At 50.0% G+C, this 25,609-nt stretch overlaps 1 protein-coding gene across 2 annotated transcripts in view; it reads right to left on the bottom strand.

Annotated features, from left to right (window-relative positions):
* The window catches only part of SCUBE3 (signal peptide, CUB domain and EGF like domain containing 3), a 33,152-nt gene extending 10,082 nt beyond the window's left edge, over positions 1-23,070 (bottom strand). Inside the window, exons 1-7 of one of the 2 annotated variants that reach the window (XM_063097483.1) lie at positions 22,977-23,070; positions 10,451-10,573; positions 9,149-9,274; positions 6,468-6,602; positions 5,347-5,472; positions 5,030-5,146; positions 371-487 (exon numbers count right to left, since the gene is read on the bottom strand). In XM_063097483.1, the coding sequence (XP_062953553.1) occupies positions 371-487; positions 5,030-5,146; positions 5,347-5,472; positions 6,468-6,602; positions 9,149-9,274; positions 10,451-10,573; positions 22,977-23,070 (838 nt within the window). The remainder of the gene's footprint in view (positions 1-370; positions 488-5,029; positions 5,147-5,346; positions 5,473-6,467; positions 6,603-9,148; positions 9,275-10,450; positions 10,574-22,976) is intronic. The other variant, XM_063097484.1, reaches the window with a different exon arrangement.
* Between the last annotated feature and the right edge of the window lie 2,539 nt (positions 23,071-25,609).

The following is a 25,609-nucleotide window of genomic DNA, read 5'->3' as shown; positions in this document are numbered from 1 at the left end:
GAGGTTATGGAACACACCTGTAACCTCATGCACACACAAAGTCAGGGCTCAAATATCCTTCCACACCCACAGACAAATGTAAATGGCATGTTCATTAACTTGAGAGGGTTAGGGACCCATAGAGGGATAGGAATGAGAGTAGGAGAACAACACAGGGTAGGGGCAGGAGGCAGTAAGGAAACTGGCTGGACTTTTGGGCCCATGAACTGAGATGGGAAAGGGGGACAGGAGACAACCCTTAGCCATGTCCTGTGTTCTTCATAAGAAGGGGATTGAGGAGGTATGGTCCCATAACAGGTACCCTATCCCTGGTCCCAACCTCAGCCTCTTGCCAAAGGTCTCCTTGCTCCTATCCTCTCAAAGCCCTTACCTTTGCAGGTCTTCCTGTCTGGTTGGAGCATGAAGCCCACAGGGCAGCTGCAGTGGACACCGGTCACTGCATCATGGCACTTACTGTCACAGCCCCCATTGTTGACAGCACAGGTCTCTGTTTAGGAGGGAGGTGGGGGATGGTAATGGATTACTAGCTTGGAGGAGTCCCAAACCCTATAGAGGCCCAAGAGAGTCTCAGCTGCCTCCCTGTGCTTTAGAAGGAGCATTAAGCAGAGGCTCCCAGCCCCCTTCCTCCCATCACTCCCAACCCCCACCCCCTCACAAGTACAGCCAAGCAGTCCACTTCCCTGCCCCCTACTTGATTGAAACAAGGTGGACAGCAGTGAGGCAGGTACAAGCCAGAGCTGTCAGGCAGGAATGTGTTTGGGGGGTGAAGGGGGGTGGGGAGCAGGGAGGGATGGGAGCTAAGTGAGGGTTCTGGCCGCCAGGGAACCAGAAGGGACAGATAGGAGTTTCCTCCTCTTTCTAACAACCATCTCTGTGGTGCACGGAGGGTGGGGGTGGGAGTCATGGTGGGACAGTCTTACTATAGGTGGGGTGGGAAGAGTGAGCCTGGTGATTCCTAAGATAGCTGAGGGCTGCCCATTAATTTATCTTCCCTTTCCTGCCCAACTGTCTTAAGAAAGATCCCAGTTTCAGCACTGACTGCTCATCCTCAGAGGAGACAGCATATACTGGGTCTCAACCTTCAACTCCTCCCAAGCCCTCCTTTTAGTTCCAGATGAAGATGAGCTGGCTGCTTTGTTGTCATTCTTTTACTTTTCTAATGGGGAGGTAATGTGTGTGTATGAGTGGGGCGGAGGAGCAGCAAAAGGAGAAGAAGAATCCAGAGGAGAAGGAAGGGTGTAAAAAGGTAGGTGAAAGAGTTAGAGATCCTCAGAACTAGACAAGACCAAAATCCTTATTTCAGCTATGTTTCTCCTGTTGCCGCCTATTGACTGGTAAATTTTCCCTTTGCTGAGAGGGCAAAGTGGGCAGAGTGTGGGTGGGTCACTCCCTATTTTCTGATTCAGAGCTGGAGAAAAATAGATTTAAACAGCAGCTTGGGAGTGTCAGGCCAAGGAAAAACCATCAGCTCAAACAGTGCAAGGCCCTGACACAGGAACTGTGGAGGAGATATGGGCTGTCCTCTGGGGGGCCTGGGATTCTCTTATTAGAGAGAGAGAATTCCATGGCCTCTGCTAGAGAAGAGAGGAGAGTGGTTCTCAGAATCAGGGAACTGAATGAGAAAAGCACTGGACAGTACTATCATCTTCTTGAATCTGTTACTCCTAACACTTATGCCCAACCCTTGTCACTAAGGAGAACAGCAAGGCCAGGGCTCCAGAAGAAGCTCAACTCTGCCTTTGGGTCCCTGGCCATTCCCTGGTCCCTCAAATGCCTAGGTTTGGGAGCAGCCACAGTGGGATCTCCTCTGTGTCATTCCCACCTTAGTCTCTTCTGAGGTTCCCGAAGACCATGGGAGGAACCTGGAAGGGAACCTTGAGTTCAGGCTCCAAGCCCAGCTATTCCCCCCCCCAAGAAGGCTCTTAGCAGAAGAAGAGGTCCACTAAGCCCTGGAGCAGGGAGAGGGGAACAGAAATACAATGCTAAGTCTAGGATGGGGGAGCTGCAAGTTGCTTTCAATTCATCCCAGGCTACACCAGGAAGCTGGGCACAGCTGCCCATCTCTGCAGGACAGCGTTCTCCAGAGCAGGGTGGGGCAGTAGGACAGCACACCCTCAACCCTTTGCTCTCCAGGTTGCAGCATTAAAACTACAAGTTACTCTGTGCTGACTCTGTGCCAGGCGCTTAGTACGTGCTCTCCATGCACCATCTCATTCATCACAGCAACCCTAAGGGAGGACTATTATTCTTTTTATTTTATAGAAGAGTTAACTTAGGATCACAGAGGAAGTAGCTTGCCTGAGGTCATACAGTTAGAAAGTGGCAGAGCTAGGATTCAAACTCAGGTCTGTCTGAACTCAAATGCCATGCTCTTAACCATTATGGTGGGAGAGAATGGTGATGACGCAGGGGCTGTGAACTAATGTGGGTAAGAACCCAAGAAAGAAGCCCGAAGGAAGGGATGGCATCTAAACCTATTGTACCCTTATCTCAGATGACACAGTGGACATGGTGGGTAAGATGGAGCTGGCTGGGTCTTTAACTATATAGAGGTGGGAGCAGATGGCTGTGTTTGGGGTGGGGTGTTAGAAGGTGGGTGTGGGAGGAGGGAACAGAATAGGAAGGAGAGAAGGAGGGTAATAGTAACAAAGAAAGAAAAGCCCAACATGAAGGCTCCCAGGCCAGCTCTTAGTATCTCAGGTTTCCTGTTACCATATGGGCCCAGTGCCCAGGCTGCCAGAGGAATCCTGCTGGCAAGCAGGGGCCCAGTCAGTCTGGGCCCAGTGGGCATGCGGTTAGTGGGAGCCCCAGCAGGTTATCCCTTCCCCTAGCAAGCCAGCAAGAGCAAGCAGAGAGAGCAGACATATTTACCATTAGAAACGGCCTGAGTGGGGATGTGCTGCTCTAGCCGCCTTTCCCCTGTTTGACATTATAAAAAAGCTGTTTAGATGCTGGGCAGGAGCCACTGTGGCCCCCGGGCCCCAGATCCCACCCTACCTCTTCCCCCTTGCAAGCCCAAATGATGAACCCTGGGACCCCTACAACTGCTTCACTCCTCAGCCTTGTCCTGCCTGGTATCTTCAAAGAAGGCAAGATCCCACCAAGAGACTAAAAAACTGAGAAACTGAGTCTCAGAGAGGGGCAGTTATGGGCCCAATACCACATAGCATGCCAAAGGCAAAGCTGGAATGCAACCTCAAGTCTTTCAAACTGCTAAATCCCAAATCCCAATAAGTGCCCATCATTTCTGCTAAACTATATTGATTGCCCTTTCAGTCTTCCCACTAAATATGAATGTCCTGATAGCCCCAAATAATGAAGTTTCCTCCTACCAGGGCTGTAGAGAAAAATGAGATATAGGGCAAGGTAAAATAAGTTCTATTGGAGAAGATGAAGAGGAACTAGGAAAGAACATAGGGCTGAACAGCCTCCTTTGCTCTCTTCTGCCTCACTTGGCCATGGCCCAGATGGCAGAATGGATCTTGGATTAGAAGATAGTTCAAGCTTAATAGGGGTGTTTTCAAAAGCAACAATATCTGAACAGAAAGAAAGCAGAGGGATCAGGCTCTCAAATCCATGGGCTCCAAGCTTTGTCCTGATTCATGCATCTTTTCTTTGGGGACTGCATGCAGTTTCCTTCGGGAGACTCTGGGGATGTGTGAATGTGTCTGCAGGGTGGTGGGAGATTGGGAAAGCAGAATTAGACCTATGAGAAAAAAATGAAAGGAGCTGGAACAGACCAGCCTGGAGAAGGCAACCTGAAGACCTAAAAATGTTCTAGGGTTTCTGAAGAGTTAATTCAGAGGGAAACACTAGCAAGGGAGGTATTAATTAAACAGGTACTTTTGAATGGTGTATGCAAGTCTCTGGAGCAGATTCCTGAGGGAGCCTTTTAGGAGCATCATCTGCTCGCCTTTTCTTGTGTCTGCAGTGAAGGGGGCAGGTCTCTAGAATGGGGTGGCAGAGAATCTGGTTCTTAAACTGAATGTCATGTCTCTGATGTACATGACTTCACACAGAGTGACTGTTCACAGCTCCCCATCTCCAGCATGTTGTAGCCCACCAGATGGATGGCCAACCATAAACATCTCTGCCCACAGAGCAAGCTCGCCCCTCCCTGGCTCAAGACACAGCCTCTCCCCAGCTGAACCTCTTCCCTTTCATTTCCCACTTCTCTAAGGGTCACCTTGTCCCATAATCATTCTCAACACTAAAGACCTAAAGACTTACGGAAATTAAGAATTAACATTAAGGAATTAAGAAATTAAACTCATCTAGGGTACCTGAAGGTATGTGAGGTAAGGCCTAGGAATTCAGGAAAAGGGATCCAGGTATTAAGACAGTCCCAAACCAGGGCAAGAGGGATGGAAGGCTGGAGTTGGTGAGGAAGTGAGAGGGCTATAGGCAGAGCCAAGAGGGAGTACCTCTGGAATCTGGAGGAGAAAGAAGAAAGTGGGGGACGACGGTGAGGGGAGTAGAAAGGGGATTTGCAGGAGGAGAGTGAGGAGAGAAAGAGGAATAAGATACCTGGAGCCAGGAAACCCCATTTGTCAGTTCAGGACTGGTTTTTCCAAGAAAGAGCACTCTGTCTCACCCTCAGTTCCAGAGTGGGGACAGTAGGCTGTGACGGCTCCCATCTTACCACTAGTTGACCAGAGCCTCTAGTCAGGCCTAACCAGCTGCATTTTCCCAGCTCTCCTCTCCGCTCTCAACCACAGCCTTGCTGGACAAGCACCTCTCCTAATTATTCCCAGTTTGGCAACAATTTATCCTGGGGTTAAGAGGATGGTGAAGGTGCTGGGGTATGGTAGTGGAACCAATGAGTTGGGGAGGGGGAGAGGGTCAGGTGAGCACATCACTATCTCTTAGAGTTGGCCCTCACTAGACCTGGCATTGTCTGGGTCTTCAACTCCCTCACAAGTCACTCATGCCCCGCACCTGGGTCCCATGTGCTCCCCCACTCCCCTGGGTTCCCAAGGGCCCCCACCCCCATCACAGGTGGACTGAGTTCTCCCCTGGGCTCACCCACCAATGCATGTCTTCCCGTCGGTATGGAGCACAAACTTGACATGGCAGCCGCACCGGGGACCCTGCTCTGTGTCATCGCATGTGTGCTGGCAGCCACCATTACCATAGTTGCATGTCACTGTACACAGAGAGGGCAGGAGGCCTGTCAGCTTGCTTCTCCTTGGGTACCACAGTTCTCCACAACATGGACACTAGCCCTGTTTTTTAGTTGTCTGTCCCATATTCCCTTTCCTTCCCAGCCCTGTCCTCTTGCTACTAAGGCCCCACACCCCTCTTCTTTGTTTCCCATTTCCCCCACTGCCATCTCTGTTATCTCACATTTACAGTCCCGTTGGTTCTTGGTGAGCTCGAAGCCAGGGCGGCATTCACAGGCAATACCTCCTTTGGGTGTCTCTCGGCAAATGTGGGCACAGCCATGATTCTTGTTCATGCAATTCATTCCTTCTAAAAGGGGAGGGGGGGGTTGAATACTGTGTACCCCTGAACACCTAAGGAAGGAGGAACTAGAAGGGGCAGTTGGAGGCCAAGGAAATTATAAGAATTCCACTGAGGTTGCAATGCAGAGAGAGTACTGACTCTCCCCCTCATAGGTCTCCTGTCTTGCCCACAGAGCTGGGTGCTAATGAGCAGAGCTCAGAGCCATTCCGAATGAGGTATGAATAAGTATTGCTACTCATCCCAAAGAAAACCTGCGTCATCATCCTCTCCTTCAAACAACCAAAAAATAGTGTCTAGTAACGTCTGGCACTGTACTAGGGACTGGATGGATTTAGGAAGAATCCAGAAAAATATAAGACATGATCTCTTCCCTCAAATAGCTTACAGTCAAACTGGGAAGAAGATAATTAACAATCAAACCTATAGTGTGAGTGGGGAGTAACTGGTACAGATAATTACTATACAATTTCATTCAATGAACATTTATTAAGCTCCTACTACATACAGGGCTGTATGTTAGGTGCTGAGGATACAAAAATGAACTAGACATAGTCCCTGCCCTCAGGGATGTCACAGTCCAGAAGGGGGTGGAGAGGGATGAGTCACAGAAACAGTCAACATATACCCCATTATTCCTGCCTGAACCTCCCAATCTAATCCAAGGAAAAAGGCATTGGTGAGGCTCTCTCAGATAAGCAGCAACTTAGAGATGCTCAACCACGTACAATTCGGAATAACATCCACCTCAAGTCTGAACACAGAGGACACCCCATAGTAGCCTCAATCTCATACTGACCCCAACCCCAAGTTAATTCCCCCAGATTTTGCTCTAATACAGAATGTCTGTCCATGGAGCTCTTAGGATGTCATTGAGTTGAGCGACAAGAGAAGGAGCTAGCAGAGTTGAAAACGAAAGGTGAGACTTAGAGGGTAACGAGGGAAAGTTGGGAAGAGAAGCCTCAGGAGGGCAGGGGCTGGGCCCTCCCAGGTCATGCGCTGACCTTCTGGTCGCTGGATGCAGGTATGCTGGTTGTCGCTGAGGAAGAAGCCTTCCCTGCAGTGGCACTCATAGCTGCCCATCATGTTGACACAGCTCTGCTGACAGCCGCCATTTCCCTCAGCACACTCATCCACATCTGTGCAGGATAGATGGTTGGTGGCCCATGGGGTACAGGCCAGGGTCCACATGTACCCCAGAACTTCAGCACCACCAGGGACTGAGAGGAGTCCTAAGAATCCACTCGCCATCCCAACCTCCCCAGCCCAGCCTTAGACTGAGCAGTTCTCACCCCTTTGTCAGCTAATATTCTATGGAGTGTGAAGAGGCCCCCTAAGAAGGCAGAGCTAGGGAACTGAGCAAGAGGTGATGGAGGGGGCATTTGAACCTGGCTTACCTAGGTGAAGACTTGCCTCCCTTACCCTTACCTGTGGAAATTGGGTCTGAGGACAGGGAAGATCAGGGAAGGGGCCACAGCAAGAGGAAGAGTGATGAAGACAAGCATGGAGATTGGTCAGAGAGAGGAAACTGGGGGTGGCAGCTACTTGTGATGAACAGCCAAGGAGTTAGAGAACCTGGGAAATGGCTCTGTGCTCAGGGAGAGCTATGGCCACGGTGCTGAGGTTGGAGGGGGAGGGTGGGGAAAGGCAGCTGAGCCTCAATTTTTTGCGGGGCAGGGATCATTTCTGTGGATAGGCCATGGCCCCATCCTTCCTTCCCTCACCCCATGCCTGGGCTTGCTGCCATATTCCCTAGCTTTTCTCCTATTTTGGTTTAACAAAACAAAGTCTGGCAGCTTGGCAGGGAGGGATGGGGGGAGAGCTGCCAGGCAACACCCTAGATTGGGGAAGGGGAACAGTAGGCTTTCACCCTCAAATCACCCCCCTATGTCCCAGAGCCACACTCACCCTGGGGCTCCCACTTCAACACCTTGACTCCATTTCTATGTTAGCTATTGCCCTCCCAAGTCCACAGTCCTTCTCAGTTTGCCTTGGCCCAGAAGGCATCAGGGAGATTGGTTATCAAATGGAACAGCTAGAATCCGGGCTCCTGAGGGCCTCATCTGCCCCTCCCTTCCCATCCTCTCTGCTGAGGCCCTGAAACCCTCCCTACCTCTTCTGGCCAAGGGTAGAGGGGCCTGGATCCAGCTGGTTCTTGCCTGAGAGATGCACCTGTTGTAAAAGCTGAGGAGGTGTACTTTCCTCTGCTTTGTTCCTGCCTCTGTCCCATCTCTTGCTATACCCTTGACTTCTCCCCATCCCTTATTCCTGCTCTTACCCATCCTAACCCTAACCCTAGATAGACCTTTGCTCCCCCTGACCCTTTCCATACCTACTCATTCTCTTGTCCCTCTGATTGGTTCTCCCCAAAACTCTCATGGGGAAACTAGACTTGGTGAGAATCAGGGACCTAGAAAGACCAAAGGCAGCCAAAGAACTTAGGAGTTCATGTCACAGCCCTGTAGGCTAGTCACTGTCCTGGCCAAGTGTCACAGCTTCTCTTCCCAAAGGAGCCACAAAAGAGTCCCTCAAGGGTGACTGGGCAGATGAGAAATGAAACCCTTCCCTGATAGCTAAAGTGGTAGGAGAGGCGGCCAGGGCTGGGGGGAAGGGCTCAGCAGAGATCAGGGTTTAGAAGAGCCTGGGTTATGAGTGGAAACCTATAGTCTGAGTCCAAGGATGGGGTGCAACTGGGTTTAGAGACAGCTCTGCAATAAGGAGGCTCTCTTAGGCCAATGGGACCTCAGATAATTCATCAGTTCGGTCAAGTGAGGTGGGGGACCAGCCCAGCCTGCTTTTCTAGGCATCACTCCTCTTGCTTCTCTTCTTTTCCTGGTCCCCTATATTCTTCCAGAGCCCTCTTTCTGTAATGGCACTATAGAGAAAGAGTTTGGGAGTGGACCCCTGGGCTCAAATCTCAAATGCTTTTTTGCTATGGGCTTCAGATTACTACTTGGGGAAGAGTCCGACTTGGTCGCAGTAATTTTCCAAAATGACAAGAGCCTGAAGTTGAGTTCAGTTCCCTAGAGATTCTCTTATCTCTGATCCAGCTCCTGGCACAAAGGAGATCAGGTCAGACTGAATCCTTAGAAGTGAGGAGAGTGTGAGACTGGAGATTGCAGGAAGAGCTGGGAGAAAACCAGGCTGTAAGGATCTGAGGCTCCCCAGGGCACAGGGAAGCAACATCATCATCAACATTCCTCCCATTCATTGGGCACCTACTATGTGCTGAGGATTGTACAGGGCTCTTTATACATGTTCTTTCATGGTGATCCACCCAGCAGCCTTTGAGAGGGACATTACCAACCTCATTTTAGAGATGAAGAAGCTGAGATTCCCAGTTGATTTGCCCAAAGCCCCACAGCTAGTAAGCAGCAGAACCAGGATCTGTCTGGAGCCAGATCTTCTTCCTAACATGCTTCACCCTCTGTGGCTAAGCCCACAATTCTCACTCATCTCTTGGCCCCTGCCCTTTCTAGAAGCACCTCCTCTGATGTTTTTTATCCAGCAGCAGGATTATTTCATTCTTAGTGGCCAGTTTCAAAGGGGAGGCTAACCTTGTTCTCCGTGAGAAGGCAGCTCTTTTTGATCACTTTCCCTTCCTTGCCTGGGAAATGGGAAATAATGAAAACACCTCCTTCCCCACAAGACATCACCCCCACCAAATCCCTTCTCCCTTGCTCACCCAGACAATTGTGTCCATCATGTGCCAGATGAAATCCGTCATAGCAGGTGCACCGGTAATTGCCAGGGATGTTGACACAGTCGTGCACACAACCTGCATTATCCTCTCTCTCACACTCATCCACATCTGTGGGCAAAGAGAAACTGAGACAGCTGAACCCACCTGCATGTTCCCTACTGTCTATCCCTGGGTACTCAGCCTTGTGGTTTTGTTTTGTTTTTTTAATATAACTCATGTGTGTGTGTGTGTGTGTGTGTGTGGGTGTGGTGTGTGTGTTTATATAGTTACATTCATGGCCTACAAACCATTTTGCAATTTTCATCTAAACCTAAGTCATAAACATTTTCACATATCTCCATCCAGTCTTTCTTTTTTTTTTTGTTTTTTTTTGTTTTTTGTTTTGTCGTTTTTTCCTGACCGGCACTCAGCCAGTGAGTGCACCGGCCATTCCTTTATAGGATCCGAACCCGCGGCGGGAGTGTCGTCGCGCTCCCAGCGCGGCACTCTACTGAGTGCGCCATGGGCTCGGCCCTCCATCCAGTCTTTCTAACTACCAGTGTACATGGTTGCAGAATTTTCCATTGTGTTGCTATATCATAACTTAGTAATCCTTTTTCTCTATTGTTATGCACTTAGTTTTCTTTCATTTTTTCTACTATCATAAACAAGGCATCAAAGAACACCTTTACCCATATATTATTTTTTTTATTTGAATTTCCTTTGAATACATCCCTAAGAGCAAATACCTAGGTCAAAGGGTATAAATACCTTTAAAGATTCCTGCTAGGTATTACAAAATTACTTTTCAATTTATAATGCTACGAGGAATTAACAAGTATACCTTGTCCACTTAAATCTCACCAACACCGAAGGTCATAAATTTAAAATAATATCTCAAGGCTACTTTAATTTCCATTGCTTTAATTATGAGGGGAAGATGTGTTTGTTGACAGTATGAATTTCCCCTGGGATACATTGTCTGTTCCAATCCTTCGTGGGCATGGCACAAGGATCTAAAGATGGAGGTTCCAGTGCCAGGGAACGTCAGACCTTAGTCCCATGATTCTGCTGCTCCTCTCCGAGCTGGGTTGTGTGACTGTGAACTATTCCCACCAGGGCCTCAGCTAGCCTGTATGGTGCAAATTGTAAACGGTGTCCTCTCTAGGAAGATGCAGCTGTCCCCCCTTGGCCAGCGGGGATTTCAGGCCTTAGTGTGATACACAGTGTGGCCAACTGAGGGCAGTGGCACTGGCTTCCCCTCTCCCACAGGTCCCCCTTCTCCTGGTGCCCTCCCAGCCTCACCTTTGCAGTGTTTACCATCCCCTGTGTAGCCAGACTTGCAGATGCACTTATATGACCGTGGAGTGTTCTGGCAGATAGCATCGATGTGGCAGTTGTCAGTCCCCTCCACACACTCGTCCATATCTGGCAGGGGCAGAGGGGGAATATGAGACTCTGTCAGTGCCTCTAAAGGGTTGTTTTGAAAGTGGGTTCCCCAAGGGCCAAATCTCCTCTTCTCTAAAACAGAGGCGGTAATTCCTCCAGAAATAGGCGCTCTCCCATGTCCCCCTGATTTCAGAGTGGACAGACTCTAATTTCAGAAATTCAGAAAGAACCCCCACTGCCCTCAAAAATACTTTATCCACAATGACAGCTAAAACTCCATCATTTGAAATACTTCCCTTTGATTTAAAAGCAAACAAAAAACCCTTAGACTGGGTATCACACTTAACTTGATTAGAAATAATCAACCTAGTGTGAATTAGTTTACTTTTCTTAGGAGCAGGCTTAGAGGGAAGGGGAAGAGAAAAGGCATAGGGACAGTGGCCTTTGGAAAGGTGGCAGGGCCCAGTGGTCATTGATAATTAAAGGAGGAAGAAAGGGAGATGAGGCATCTGAGGGATCCTAATCTGCCCCATGATTCTGCTTCAGACCAGACCGGCTCCCACTTGCCCACCATGGTGCCAAGAAGATTTGGAGGAAAGATGTTCCATCCTGGAAGATTTTCCTCAGCCACTGTGCTGCCAACAGCAGAGGGACCAGGAACTGGCAGGAGTTGGCACCAGCAACCAGAAGCCTGACAAGTGCAGCCCTTTCGGCTCCCCAGAAGACCCAGGCAGGCCTGTCCATCCTTCCACCCTTACTTCCTTTGCTATAACTGCAAGTGTTCCCTCTCTCCTGGCCCTCATTCTAACAGTAGGTACTATATACAGAGCTATACTAAACAAAGACACCACTCAAGATCTAGGAAAAGAGGATGGTTAAGAAAGGACATAGAAAAGAGTGTTTGGGCAAAAGATTCCAACTTCTGAGGCAATATTATTGTTCCCATAAAGCTGAATTGAAATAGGGAAAAATGTTTCATTCAGTTGAAAATGCTTTATTGAGTGTGCTTGTGAAAGGCACTATACTGGGGGCTGTGGAGCCTCAAAGGTGACAGCCAACCAAAAGGAGAGACAAGTAACACGAAGTAGGATGTGGTGGGTTCCATGAAGGCATTAGAAATAAGGTAAGTGGGTCCTCAACCCTGCACATCAGAACCAACTCCCCTAGGAGATGCCCAAGCCCCACCCCAAAGATTCTAGTCAACTAGCCTGGGCAAGGGCCTGACCATCAGTATTTTTTCAAATGCCAGGGAACCTGTATTACAGGGAAGATGAGAAAAGGAAATTACTTCTAGCTCTGAACTGGAAAACCCAAGTATAATAAGTAGCAACCTGCATGTAAAGAGATGGGATTTGAAACCAAGACAATCTGACTTCCACGTGTGATCTATGGGCTGTAGAATTGCCTGGGTTTTTAACAGATTCTCAGGCCTTATTGTAGACCTATTGAATCCAAATCCTTAAGGTGGTTGATACATTTTTACTGAATGAATGGTTGAGTAGACCAGTCACCTCTCCAATTTATAGATGCCCTTGAGTCTTAGTTTGAAACAGTTATCTGTCCTCTGCTTTTATGCTTTGAGAAGTACTTAGGCAGCAGGTCTGAAGTTTCCTGGGGCTAAGAAGAGAACTCAAATCTTCTAGGCTTCTACTCAGCTCTGCACTGCCTTTCAACTCTCTTCAACTCCTCTACAGCCACCCATCATGCCCAGTGATTCTGAGTGCTGGGAGCCTCTGTCCACACTTACTCTCCACTTCTCTCAGGCTCTTAGTCATGGTGTCCGCCTGCTGGCCCACCCTGGGAAGTCATCCCAAAGTGAAAGATTGGAGAAGAGGAGGCATGGAAGACTGGTACAGCAAAAGCAAGAGGGACCTTATAGATGGTAAGAGACTACGTGGAGAATCAGTCTGTCCATACTGGAGGAGAGCATGAGCACTGGAACCGTCAGTCCCAGATTCAAATCTAGCTCTGTCACTCTCTAGGGAGGCTTTTCTTATTTTCTATCTCCTTCCCTTTAAAATGGGGATGATAATACCTCCTTATGCAAGGCTGTGAGCAGTTGATAAGATAATTTCTACAAAGTGCCTAATAAAGTGTGTGGTATACAGTAAGTTCCCAACATAGGAAGCTTGAGATGATAAGCATGAAATCATTGATTCAGACAATAGATGCTCTAGGATGGTGCTGTCCAAAATGATAGCCACTAGCCACACATGGCTATTTATGTTAATTTAAAATTCACTTCCTCATTTGCACTAGCCACAGGCAAAATACTTAATAGCTATGTGTGGCTAGTGGGTACCATAGGGGACAGCACAGATATGGAACATTTCCAACATCACAGAAAGTTCCATTGGACAGCACTGCTCTACAAATTCTGAATAAGGGATACCTCTGGCCTGGCGACATGGAAACTAATCTGGAAGCTCCTCCTTGGGGGGCCATCTCAGAGATATGCGGCTGTCTCTGAATCAGCTGGTGCTTCATTAGGACCTGCATCAGGCTATCTGGGCTCCCACTTCTTCCCTTTGCCTCCCATTCAATGCTCACCAGTACTAAAGCAGACCTTGATGCTGATCACAGCAAACCTAGGCCTCCTGGCAGAGCCTTTAGACCCCTCCAGCAACTGGGCTTTTCCCATCATCTTACCCCTCTCCTCCGTCTCCCTGCTCACAATGCTTATCCCTCTTCAGCAGAGTCTCTGCTCTGGAAGACTTTATCTCCCTCCTATTCCCTCTACAACACCTAACCATTCTACTACTTTCCACACATTTGTACATATCTCATTCTTCACATGATGTATTCCTCTCTTTTCTCCTCCAGACACTGTGCTCAGCTTTCCAAATATGGCTCAAAACTGTATTCTCAAAAGCTCTTCCTAGTAAGCCCTGTTCCTGGTGAATTCCTGGTCCTGGGGTACTCAGTTTGCAGCTCACTTGCAGCTATTACTGAGTTGCTGTACTAATACTTTAAAGCCATCTCATGTAATGTGTTCACGTTTCCTCACTTGGTTGGGCACTTGCTGAGGAAGGGACTCTTCAATTCCTTGGTTGGAATCTTTCAAAGGAGAACAGGTCTAAGGCACAACTGTGAAATAGTGCCCCAAATTATATCCAGCATCTCCTCCTTTTGCCAGTTCATTATTCCAGAGTTCCCTCCAACCACACCCGCCAAACCAGAATTCATCCCTGCAGGGATCCCTTGAACACTCATGGGCATAGTCTCATCTTAGCTTATTCTCTCAGGGTGCAGGTGTCTACTGGCTGGCAAATGAGTTGATGCTGTTGGGCATGGACTGGTTTAGATCAGTGGTTCTCAATCCTGGTTGCACACAGGACTTCCCTGGGGACCTTTTTAAAATGTGAATGTCTAGGCACTCCCAGACCAGCTGAATCTGGATCTCCAGGGTGAGGCTGGGGCTGCTGTCTGTCTCCCTTTCCTAATTCAGGTAACGTGAATAAACTATTTTCCCAAACTGGGAAGAGACCATGGAGCAACAACATGAGAGAGTATTTAAGAGAAAGGGTTCTGGAGTGGCACTGTGTCCATTCAAATGCCAGCTCCATGCATGTCTGTGTGGTGCTGGGCCAGCCTCCGAACTCACCTGTTCCCTCTGTAAATGGGAATAATAATCATCATAGCACTTCCCCACAGGGCTGCCATGAGTATCAAATGAGTTAATACTCATCAAATACTTAGCACTGCAGTGCGGGCATATAGTAAGTGCTCCATAAAGGTTTGCTTTTATTATTATTATTCCTTCCTTCCAACTTTCTCCCTAGTATCCTTTCTGAACTCCCTCCTCCCTCCCCTTTATCAAAGCCCCATTTCAGGCCTACTATGGGGAAGTGCAGACCAGGGGAGCATGTGATGATACAGAGGATTTGGGAGAGTCACATCCCTGAAGGTGCCTGCTCCATTGCCTACTCCACCCATGCTGGGAATTGCCCAGGCAGGGGGGTGAACTGGGTGAGAGGCCAACTGGGAACCCAAAAGCCGCCCTCCACCATCCTTTGTGAAGGCTACAGAGACCCCACCTCCACCCCAGGCACTGGGCTGGAACAAAAGTTGAAGTGGGGGAGAGTGGCAGCTGAAGATATACCACAGACGATCGAGACCTTACTGTCTCACCGTCTCCTGGCAGGAAGACACAGGTCTGGAACTGCAGCAGCTTTTCTCAGCACCATCTGACATTTCTTCTGAATTTGCTTTAACACTTAGCAGAGCACTCCATATACTCTGCCAAATGTATAGAGGAAGGGTGGGATGGGAAGGGGGATATGAAGGTCAGAGGGTAGACCAGAAATGGTGACTGTAACATAGGCAGTCCTAAGATTCCTTTCTGAGGATGGAGAAGTGTACCCCCAAAGGGAAACAGGAAAACCCCCAAGGACACACTTCATCTATTTCAGTTTTGCGCAGGCCAAGCTCAGGAATAACAACAAATGAAAACGAGCAGGGATGCAGGCTGCGGACAAGCAGACACCTCTAGGTAGAGTCCACCCTACCTTCACATTACTACAGTAGTTACCTGACCACTCACAGGGGTAGGGTTAGTTGTGGGCAAATTTGATGGGCCCAGTGAGAAGGTCAGAAGCAGCCTGCCTGGTGTCCTAATGTACCCACATGGTTGTGACATCCTTCTTGCCCCAGCCAGGCTAGCTCAGGATGTATAGTATGTCTGCCTCACTCTTGTATTTATTTTCCTCTTCTTTTTTAAATTTTCCTCTTCTAAAATGTCTTCAAATCTCACCCATCATTGAGGACCTAGTTCAGGTGCCACCACTGTGAAGATACCTGTGACTGCTCCATCCTTCTCTGATCTACTCTTTCCCCAAACTCCTAAGGCTTTTATTGTCAGGTTCTCTGATCACCTGACTGGTCATTGTTTTGTGATGCCTCCTATATGCTACCTTGTACCATTATTTAACTTTTAGTTTATGTGTATTATCCTCCTACTGAAGCTATAACCTCCTTGAGACAATGGCTTCTGAAGCTCTGAGACCCATGCAGCATCTGGAATAGAGTTGAGCATATTCAGCCATTCAACAAATAGTTATTGAGCACTTGCAACATGCCAAGTTCTGTGCTAGGTGCTGCGGATTCAGCAATGAACAAGACAAACTCATTCTACACTGAAGGGATTTAGTAAATGTTTGTTAAACAGATGGGTAGATTGATGAATAAATGCATGGAGAGATGGATTGGTGGGTGAGTGGATGAAGTCAATATCTACGGCATCCCCTCTGCTCTGTACTACCTCAGAGAAAAAGCTTGCTTCTTTATTCTCCTGTGAATCCACATCAGTTGTGTGTGGAGGGAAGTCCCAGAAACTCTAATCTTAAGAGTAGGGAGACAGGAAACTCAAAGAAGGGTAGTACCTGTTTAAGGGCACCTATTTGATGACTGCTAGGGCCAGAAGAGACTGGGGCCAATGAATTATAAAATCTCAGGGTCTCAGACATCATCTGAGACTGCTACAGGCATCTCTCAAGAGCACCCCTCTCAGACAGATGTTCCCCATCCTCAATACTAACACCTGATGATGGGGCACCAGGGGCCACCTGAGACTGGCATTCTCTTGCTGCTCCTGATCTGTTCCCTCATTCTTACCTCCATTGTTGCCATCCACATCTAAGTAGCATCCAGAATAGAACCAGCCCAGGCTCTGTCCATAACATCCTAACCTCCACCGTGTGCACATGCAGCCATATCCGTGCACATCTTCTTGAACTCTAGATCAAATGGCAACTAAGGAAACTGGCAGCACCCAGCTTCCCAAGCTGTCTTCCCAAGTAGTGACTGGCTGGGGCTCTGTGACCTCAGCTGTAGCCTGGGCCCATCTTCAGCTTGTACAAAGCTTAGGCAGGGGTGAGGAAGGCCTAGAGAGAGTCCAGGAAACCATGCAAATGTCCGCCTCTTGACCCCAAGGAGAGGAGACAAGAGTACTCTCTTCCTTTTAAAAAGGAACCCTTTCCTCTCACACAAGTTTAGCTTGCTCAACTGAACAGCTGGGAAAAGCACTTGGTGCTTGGTTATCTAAAGGGAGAGGGCTGATCCTAAGAACCTTATCATCTATCAGGGGGCCCTGATGAGTTTCCCTTTGATGTCCTACCTTACCCCAAATCCAGCTCCTTGGTCATTTGAATGTACCCCTAAAAGGACAAAAATGTTCTCCCTTTCAGTGTGGACAAAACCAACACTCATGAGTCAGAGGCCTTTAGAGGATGGGTAGGGGTTAGTGAGGTAGGGGGAAGAATGAGGGGCAGAGAGGCAAGCAATGGGCAGAGATAGGATCTGGCTTCATGATTATTAGTCTTATCTCTCCAAATTCACTGAAAATATAACAAAATAAAAAACTGTGGTGTAAGATTTATATAATTATACAAAGTGCATGAAGTTTCTTCACATAGGTTATTTCATTTGGTCCTCAAATGGTCCTGTATCTTCTTAAACAGATGAGAAAAAACTGAAGGTCAGTGAAGGTATCTGGGGAAAGAGCAAATAGCTAGTGTAGAGCCAGGACCCAAGTCTTCTGACTCCGAGTCCAGTGCTCTCTCACTACCTGCTCTTTTCTCTAAGCACTTGAGGGAGGAATCCATGCCTTAGTCATTGTTGTGCCTCACCCCCCAACTCAGCACTTAGTTCCGCATGAAGCAAGCATCCAATACATAACCATGGAATGGAATGTAACTGAAATTTAGATGGATCCTGGTAGGAAATGAACAGTAGGCATGGAGATGCTCTGAGGCTTTGGGCATGGGGGCAGCAAAGAGGACAGCAGGGCTGAATAGTGCGCAGGGAGGGTGCACACACAGTTGCAATAAGGAAGGGGTGGGCGGTGCGGCAGTGGGCAGGTGTTGCCTGCCCTTGGATTCACTATGCTGGGGCCAAGCAGCTGGTTAGAAACAAAAACAAACACCAGGGATACAGGTTCCTGCTGTTAACAGCTTCAAACCACCAGAGGAAAACTCCAAATAAATATAATTAGAAACTTGTAAAAACGTCCTCTCTGTAAACCTGCTCCCCAGGGTCTACCCTTTAAGCTCTCCCCTTCTCCCAGCCCTCTCCCCCGTGCTCACATATCCTGATCCTCTACCCTCACCCAAGGATCCTTAGATCTGTTTCCTTATCCTGAATCTTCCCTCCAGCCCAGAAGCTCCTGCCCAGGTCTTTCCTCAGCTTGTCACTGTCAGTGACCAGACCTGAAGAGTGCCTGGTATGGGGCTCTGAAACCCAAACCCCACAGCTCTCTAGGGCTATGGTTATAGCCACAGGGAAAACCATAGGGAAGAGCGAGGCCACAGCACCCTATTTATGGGGTCATCATCTTGCCTGTGCAGGCAAATTGCAGCATCTAATCACAACCACAAAGCAGTGCCTTGATCTGAAGAGGGGAGCCACCTAGGGTAGGACAGAATACAGAGGGCTAGCCTTAGAGCTGGAAATATGTGGTGTGGGAGCAAGGCCTGGGGCCCAGCCCCGAGAATATTCAGTTCCCGCAACATGGACATTTCAGCTCTACTTCCCAACTTTGTTGGATACATACACAGAAACACATATGTATTCTTTGGGGGCTGTTTCCGGGGGTAAATACTCACTTAAGGACATAGTAATAACCAATAGGTACTTGGGGCCCCAAGAAACTGGGGTGGCGGAAGATAGGAAGAGTAGCCAAGTCATCTAGACTGGCAGAAGTGGAGCAGAGTCCAGGGAGGAGAATGCTTGAGATTTAGGTGAGTAACCAGGGGAGGCCCAGCTGCAGGACTGAGGCTTGGTTCATCGTCTTTTTCCTTCAGCAGGAAGGATTTTGATGAGATGTGCAGAATCTCAAAGCTGCAAGGGACCCTACTGATACTTTACAAGTGAGGAAGAGAATTTCAATGATTTCCTCAGAGGCCTCAATCCTTAGGTTCTGCATTTGTCTAAACTCACTGGCACCAGCCACTCACCAGCTTCCATGCACCCAGTACCACCTGCGGCTGGCAGTGTGTGGGCATGGGAAGGAAAGAGTAGCTAGTCTGGTGACAGAGGGGCTAGTGAGGGAAAGGGGAGTTCATGTCCCAGGTGACTAGTTCCTCCACCCTCCAAACATCCCTGGGTTGGCTGTTGTTTCACTTCTTCCCCTCCAGGCCCAGCAGTCCTTCTATTTCCAGATTGCTGTCTTTTAACTGAGCCTGAAGAAGCTGTTCCCAGGTCTGGGCCTCTTGCGGGCACTGCCAGCCTCAGAACCAGTTCTGCAGTTTCCAGCCCTGACAGGGACTCTTTCTAACAAGTGGTCATGTGCTAGGGGTACAGGATGTCAAAGGAGGCCCACACCCTAACCTGTGGGGACCAGAGCCTGGGGTAGGGACTGGGGTGGGTTTAGAAAGCAAGCTCCTCCACTTCCATCTTCCCAAGAGGGTCTAAAGCCATTCGTTCCCTTCCCCCCCAACCCTCAGTTCAAGGCAATGGACCAAGCCATTCCACTTCTTCATTTCTCCAAATAAAACAAAACGCACATTGCCCTACTCCTCTTTCCTCTCACCGGAACACTGCGCGCGCGCGCGCGCACACACACACACACACACACACACACACACACACACACACACACACACACACACACACACACACACACACACACACACACACACACACACACACACACACACACACACACACACACACACACACACACACACACACACACACACACACACACACACACACACACACACACACACACACACACACACACACACCCCCCCCCCCCGGAGAAATGCATATGCATGCACACTTTGCATTCCCAAACTCACACCCAGGGCCAGCTCCTTTTACAACAGGTCCCAGTCGCTCACATCTCAAACCAGTTCTCATGCTCTCAGATTCCTGAAGGTTTCAGAAAACAATCTCATCTGAGGGTTGCTGATGACTTTCTTCTTTCTCTGCCTGTAGTAATTCTGACCTCAGTGTCTTCTAGTTCCCTCTCTCTCATTCCACCCTGCAGAGACTCAAGGAGATGAGAAGTAAGGGGTAGAAAACAGGGAAAAGTTTCTGTACTCCCCCAGCCCCAGGCATTCCCCACTCCCGGGCTTTCCCCACTCCCGGGAGACATGTCACTATGAGAAGAGAGGTCAAAGGGATTCCTGAGGAATTTCTAAGCAGTCCACCCCCCTTCTCCACTCTTCTGGAAAAATGAGGAGGGGGGACTTAGAGGGAACTGATTAAAGATCAGGCTCCAAGAGTAGGGACTCACTCTCTCTCTCTCCAGTGTGGCCTGGATGGAGCACAGGCAGTAGCCGACTGCCCACGGGGCCACCCTCACCCGCTGACACGGTTACGGTTTTCATTTCATATTTTGGAGGGAGGGGCTAGGAGGAACAGTCCCCTCACTGTAAGAGCTGGCCACAGGAGCCGAGGGAAGCGGGGAGGAGAGGAAACAGCCACATTAAAGAGGAAGAGAGGGGTGGGGGAAAGAAAGAGACACATACACCCAGACAGAGACACGGAGAGACGCACCGAGACAGAGAGACACTGTTTGCCACTGCATGAACGCTCTCAGTCCCGGGAGTGGTGTTACTTGGAAATTCTAAATACACAAGTTTTATCAAAACTCTATCCCTAAAGAGGAGAGAAAACTACCAGGTAAACTAAATGGCCAAGCTGGCTGTCCCAAGCCATCCCTAGGGACAAGTTTACTTGGAGGCTGGGAGACCTTTTCATTCAGCTGTAACCTGAGCCCCGAGGATTGGGTCTTTTTAACCCACTGCTGCCCCCGCCACCCCCCACCCCCCCAAAAGGAAAGCAAATTAATGCTTTTAAGTTAACAATTATCTTGGTTATCCAGTCTGTCTACTTTAAAATACACAGACAGGCACTTGAAAAGCACTCAAAACCATGTACCCTCATGTTCACTCACTCCCAGCCACACAGGCTCACCCACCCCACTCATCCACATACAGTTCTTCCAGATGCAAAACCATCAGTATTCACGACTAATTCTCAATAGACAGACACCCAGCTATGTTGCCTGTGGGGGATCTTGGTGAACCTCTCACACACTCACCTTTACATTTAGAGCTTACTTCCTCCCTCAGCCCCACCTCCCCATTCCACAGGACTTTGGTTTTTCTGCCGTGGGAATCTCTGGTAATAAGGGAGAGAACCAGATATCCCCAGAGGTGTAGTAACTGTGCAAGATACTCGCCAAGGGTATTTGTATTTTAAAGACCTGCTACAGCTTCATTAAAAAGCATGTGGTATTAAAGGCATACTTTCTGGCACTGGTGATATCTGGGAGATGTTTGGGGAAAGAGGAGGCCTCCCCGGTGTCCATAATACTCTGTCTATGGGTAAGGCCGAAAGGCTGCTTGGCTCAGTCAGTACTTGTCCTACCTGCATCTGCCTGCAGATTTGGGTGCACAGACATACCTCTAACCCAGCAAATCTGTTGTTAGGCAACCTCTGGGAGACAGGGTTTATAGATTTCCTGAACAGTAGGGTCAATGAGAGGCTTCCATTCTATACTAAGCTAGACTCAAGGATCAGAAAGAAGGAAGACAACAAGCTAACTGCAGTCCAGTCAGAGCAAGTATGGCTTGTGAATGAGATAAGCAGTGTACAAAACTACTAGTCTGTAAGTTCTTTCTCCACTCCCGCAGCCTTTCCCCCAGCACCCAGCATGGTGTCCAATGAAAGGGGAAGCCCTGGAGTACCTTAGAGGGATTCTGACTCCTTCTGTCCCTGAACTATGGGCTGATCTCTCAGGCTTGAGAGCCTTGGCTTGATGGCACCTGTCCCATCTGCCCCTGGGTCCCCCTTGAATACGGTGCTACTCCTTTTGCCTCCAGCTCCCTAGCCTCACTAGGCCACTAAAGACACTGGCTCCAACTTGAAAGAGGCCCTTATCTTGTCTCTAGATTACTGCATGAAATCTGTTCCTTCCTTCAGACTAAACTCCCTAGCTAATTCCATGTTATGAGTAAGTCAGCACGCACTACAAAAGCCAGCTTTGTTTATGAAAACACAAGCAAATCCACAGTGAGGAGAGGGGCTGCTCCCAGGCTAGGGGTGGCAGTGGTGGCAGGCTGTCTGGAACTAGGACTGGAGAAGAGGCAGTTTGGGGTTGCAAGGATGTGGGGGTGGGGTCTGATATTTGACAGCTGAGGGTCTCTAGTGTTTTGGTTCTGTTAAAGAACAGGTTGGAGAGAGAAGAGTTTAGCTGAAGAGGGAGTGTTTTGGGAGAGGGGGGAGGCATTTATATAGCACCTTCCTTTCAACAGAGTGGGAGCCCATCCAGTACACAGAGCCTCTTAAGAGCCAAGCACTCAGGTTCCCGGACACAGCGAGCTGATTGCTGGACACTCAGGCTTCCCCAACTCCCAAGTTCAACTTTCTTTCTGGCTTAGCCTCCTCCTCACCCCCTCCAGCTTCAGGAGACCCTGGGAAAATAGGCAGAATCATATCCTCCCAGGCAAACCCCTGCCAGGATGAATTTTCTTTTTGTCTATATAAATCTCTTGGTGAGGACACGATGGGGGGAGGGGTGCAGCAAGAGGTCAAGGGGGAGAGGAGGCTGTCCCAAGAGAACTGTGGCACACCAGCCTGGTTTCTGCCAGCACAGCCTTGGGACTGGCCAGGCGATGAGCTCGGGGTCAGGGACAGGGGCAGGAGGCCTCCCTGTCTCTAATTCCCAGAGGAATCTGTCAGATCTCCCCAGCCTGGAATTTTACTTTGTTATTTTAATGCAATTCCGACCTGGATTTAAGTGGAATTGGAAACCCAAGGCCTTAATAAATAAATATTATGATAAGAAATGAAAGCCATGCAAGACGAAAGGGATTTCCCCCAAAAGAGGCAGAAACGCAACATTCTTGCTGGGAGTCAGTCACCGAAGTTTTCTTCTCTTCTTCAGCCCCCTACCATCCGGACGGTGAGAGGCGAGTTGGTTTTTCCCTAAAAGATCCTATTTTTCTTTAACATTTTTCTACTGATAAGGCAGCAACTTCGAAATTTCTAACTTTGCTTGCGGGTTGGGGGTGAGAGGAAGAAATATATAGCATGGCTGAAAAGTTTTTATTCCCTCAGTCTCTCCAGGCCACAACTTAAGTTTCTGGCAATGTTTGAGAGAAGATTCTCTCAGACTGTGGAGAACAAGAAGTCTTTCCAAGATGCTGGGGGGTAGCAATGAAGTCGGGCAGAACTCTGAGGTGCGTGACCACTTTTGCCCACTGCCCCCCAAAACTTCTCACTCATCCGTGCGGTCCCTGGCTCCTCCAGCTTTTCGCTCGGGGCGCAGCGCCCAGAGGTCAGGCCCTCAACCGGGGAGTCCGGGTGCACAGGGCTGGGTCCTGACAGCAGCACGCTTCCCAGCACCTGCCCTGCCCCTCGGAAATCGCTCCCCGGCCCTCGGGCCGCACAGCCGGGGAAGCCTGGCGGCCGCGCGCCCCTCCTTCCTTACCTTGCGCGGCTTTGCTGTGCTGGGCGGCGCGGGCGTGGACCAGCAGCAGGAGGAGCAGGCAGAGCCCGGGCACGCGCCCGTGGTTGGAGCCCATGGTTGGAGCTACGGGCGGCCCGGCCGCAGGGGCCGGTCTCGCAGCCCGGGGAGGGCGGAACCCGGCCGGGTCCCCGAGCGCGGAGAAGGAAAAGGAGGGGGCACCCCGCCGGGGCCGGACTGGGGGCTGCAGGCGCTAGGCGCAGACCGCGGCGCCCTCAGCGGGAGGCTCCCGATGCTGCCCGCTCCTCCCGGCCGGACGTCGGGGAGAGCGAGACGGAGAGCGCGACCAGGCGAGGGGCGCCCGACGCGACTGACTGAAGGGAACCCTCGCCCTCTCCAAGCCGGGATCTGCTAGCGGCGGCGGGGCTGCTCCGTAGAATCCCACCCAATTCCCAGCTTCGCCTGGAGAAAGCTGCAGCCCGAGATCGCGTAGAGCCCGAGCTAGGGACCTGAGAAAGGGGAGGGGATTCGAAGAGCCAGAAACACGCCCTTTCTGCCTCTCTTTCTTCCTCTCTCGCTCTTTCTCCGTCTCTCAGGCTCCGTCTCTTTTTCTTCGCTTTTCTCCTCCTCCTCCTGTTTCTCCTCCTCTTCTCGCTCCTTTTCGTTTTCGTCCTCCTCCCCCTCCTCCTTCTCCACCACCTCTTTTTTCGTGCCCTTTTTTTCTTTCAAATGGGGCCTTGGCGCGGCGGCCGCTCCCCCTGCGCGCCCGGGCGCGGCGGCCCCCTCCCCAGGCTGCCGGGCTGCTGCCTGCAGGAATTTACAATCCGGCGCTGGGGGAGCGGGCCCGATCTCCATGGAGACGGCTTCCCCGGGAGCAAGGAGGTCAGGCGCAGACCGCGCACAATCAATGGATCAATGCAAGCCCCGCTCGGCTCCAGACCAAACAGCACCGGGCTCCAGCTAGTCTTCTCTCCTCGCTGGAAGAGTGGGGGAGCGAGGGTGCGCCCCCGCACTCGCACGCAAGGAGGGCAGTGCGGCGCAGGTTTGCACGCACACCTCCTCCAGGAGACAAAGAGGGCCAGAGGAGTCGGGGAGGCTGGCCAGAGGGGGACGCACGGGCACTTAAGCGTGTCCACAGACACAGCCCGACAAGCGGGACAGCCCGACACGCGAGACAGCCCGACACGCGGGACGTAGGACCTCGAAACGGAGAGCCGCTCCGACACTGGGCGGAGTAATGCCCTCCCAACTCTTAACCCCCACACTCAGGACTCAATTCCCATTCCTAGATCTGAGTCCACTTTAACTGAGGACTAGGAAGAAAGCCCCCTTGCTAAAACTGCCAGCTCCAGGGCAGACCCTCTTGCAGTTAAGGCCTTGGAGGTAAGCCCATTGAGCAACCCTGCTCATATAGACATGGGCTTGCATGCACACTCCCATGTGCTCAGCACAGGGGCAAAAGTTAACCCACAGAAACATGCCTATGTGTGAAGACAGGCACAATGCGCTCCTCTAAACCTACCCTCACAGCTTCCAGAGGTGGTCCTGACTGGTCCGTGTTTAACCCTTCATCCCTCCAGCTGCAAGGGCAGCAGGGGAAAAATAAAGGATATTTTTTAAATAGGACAAATTGTGCCGAGACAGTAGTGTCCTCAATCATGGACACTGCCTTCCGACCCATACACCAGCTCTGCATCTTCTCCCCTTCCATCGCAAGGGAAAGAGGAAAGACCCCTGGAAAGGTGGTGAGGGCTTTCTTGGAGTGTGGGGCTGTGGTCAGACTGAGACCACACCAGGCCCCAGACAGCTACTCATGCTTCAGAGCCAATTTTCTACGGGAAAGAGACCTTTAGGACCCAGACTAGCCTCAGAGCCCTCAGGGTACTCAGGAGGAAGGGACAATGACCAACATCTCCCCAAAGATGACTCAGTTCTCAGATCCTTGACACTGGCAGCCAGCATCAGCTGGGGTGAGGGGTGGGCTTTGTCAGCAGCCAACCTACCCCCCAGGGAGAAGAGCTGAGCACTTCCTTCCCCAGGAATTAGGTGGGAAAGTAGGAAGATGGAAACTGACTCAGGCGTTTGACTTTCTTGTCCCGGCTCTACCTTGGAATGAAGATTATCTTTGGGTAAGTCACATCCCAATGGGCCTCAGTTTCCTCATCTAGAAAAAAGAGGGTGGATTGACTCAGTGACGGAGAGGAGGCAGTACACTTAGGAAGCCTGAGGGAGGAGGCTTTGAGAACCTTGCATGGCATTGGGATGCAAGCACGTAGATCATGGGAATGGTGTGGAGGCCACAAAAAGCTTGGGTCAGATTATCTCTGAGGTCCCTTCCAGCTCTGTCACTCTAAGACTCCCTCCCTCCTTCATTCCACTGGCAAACCCCTCCCCTTGCAGCAGCTTTGCCTTCTGCCACCAGTTATGTGTAGGGCTGGAGGACAAGTGCAAACTTGCCATCCTATTTGCCCCAAACAAGAGAGTGGTTTTAAAAAAAAAAAAATAGAAAGAATTAGAGATTGCCAGACGGTGCCTGTGACCTACATGGGAGCATGGAGAGCGAGCAGAGGACCCCCCCGAGGTGGAGCAGTAGATTGCACTTTGCCTTGCTCTGCCTTGCTTTTGCCTTCTTTGGATACTAGTCTGAACTCCTCTGA

Source organism: Cynocephalus volans, chromosome 5 (genome assembly GCF_027409185.1).
Source record: "Cynocephalus volans isolate mCynVol1 chromosome 5, mCynVol1.pri, whole genome shotgun sequence".
Classification (NCBI taxonomy): Eukaryota; Metazoa; Chordata; class Mammalia; order Dermoptera; family Cynocephalidae; genus Cynocephalus; species Cynocephalus volans.
The sequence above is the reverse complement of the archived record's forward strand: the minus strand, read 5'-3'. Positions and strand labels throughout refer to the sequence as shown.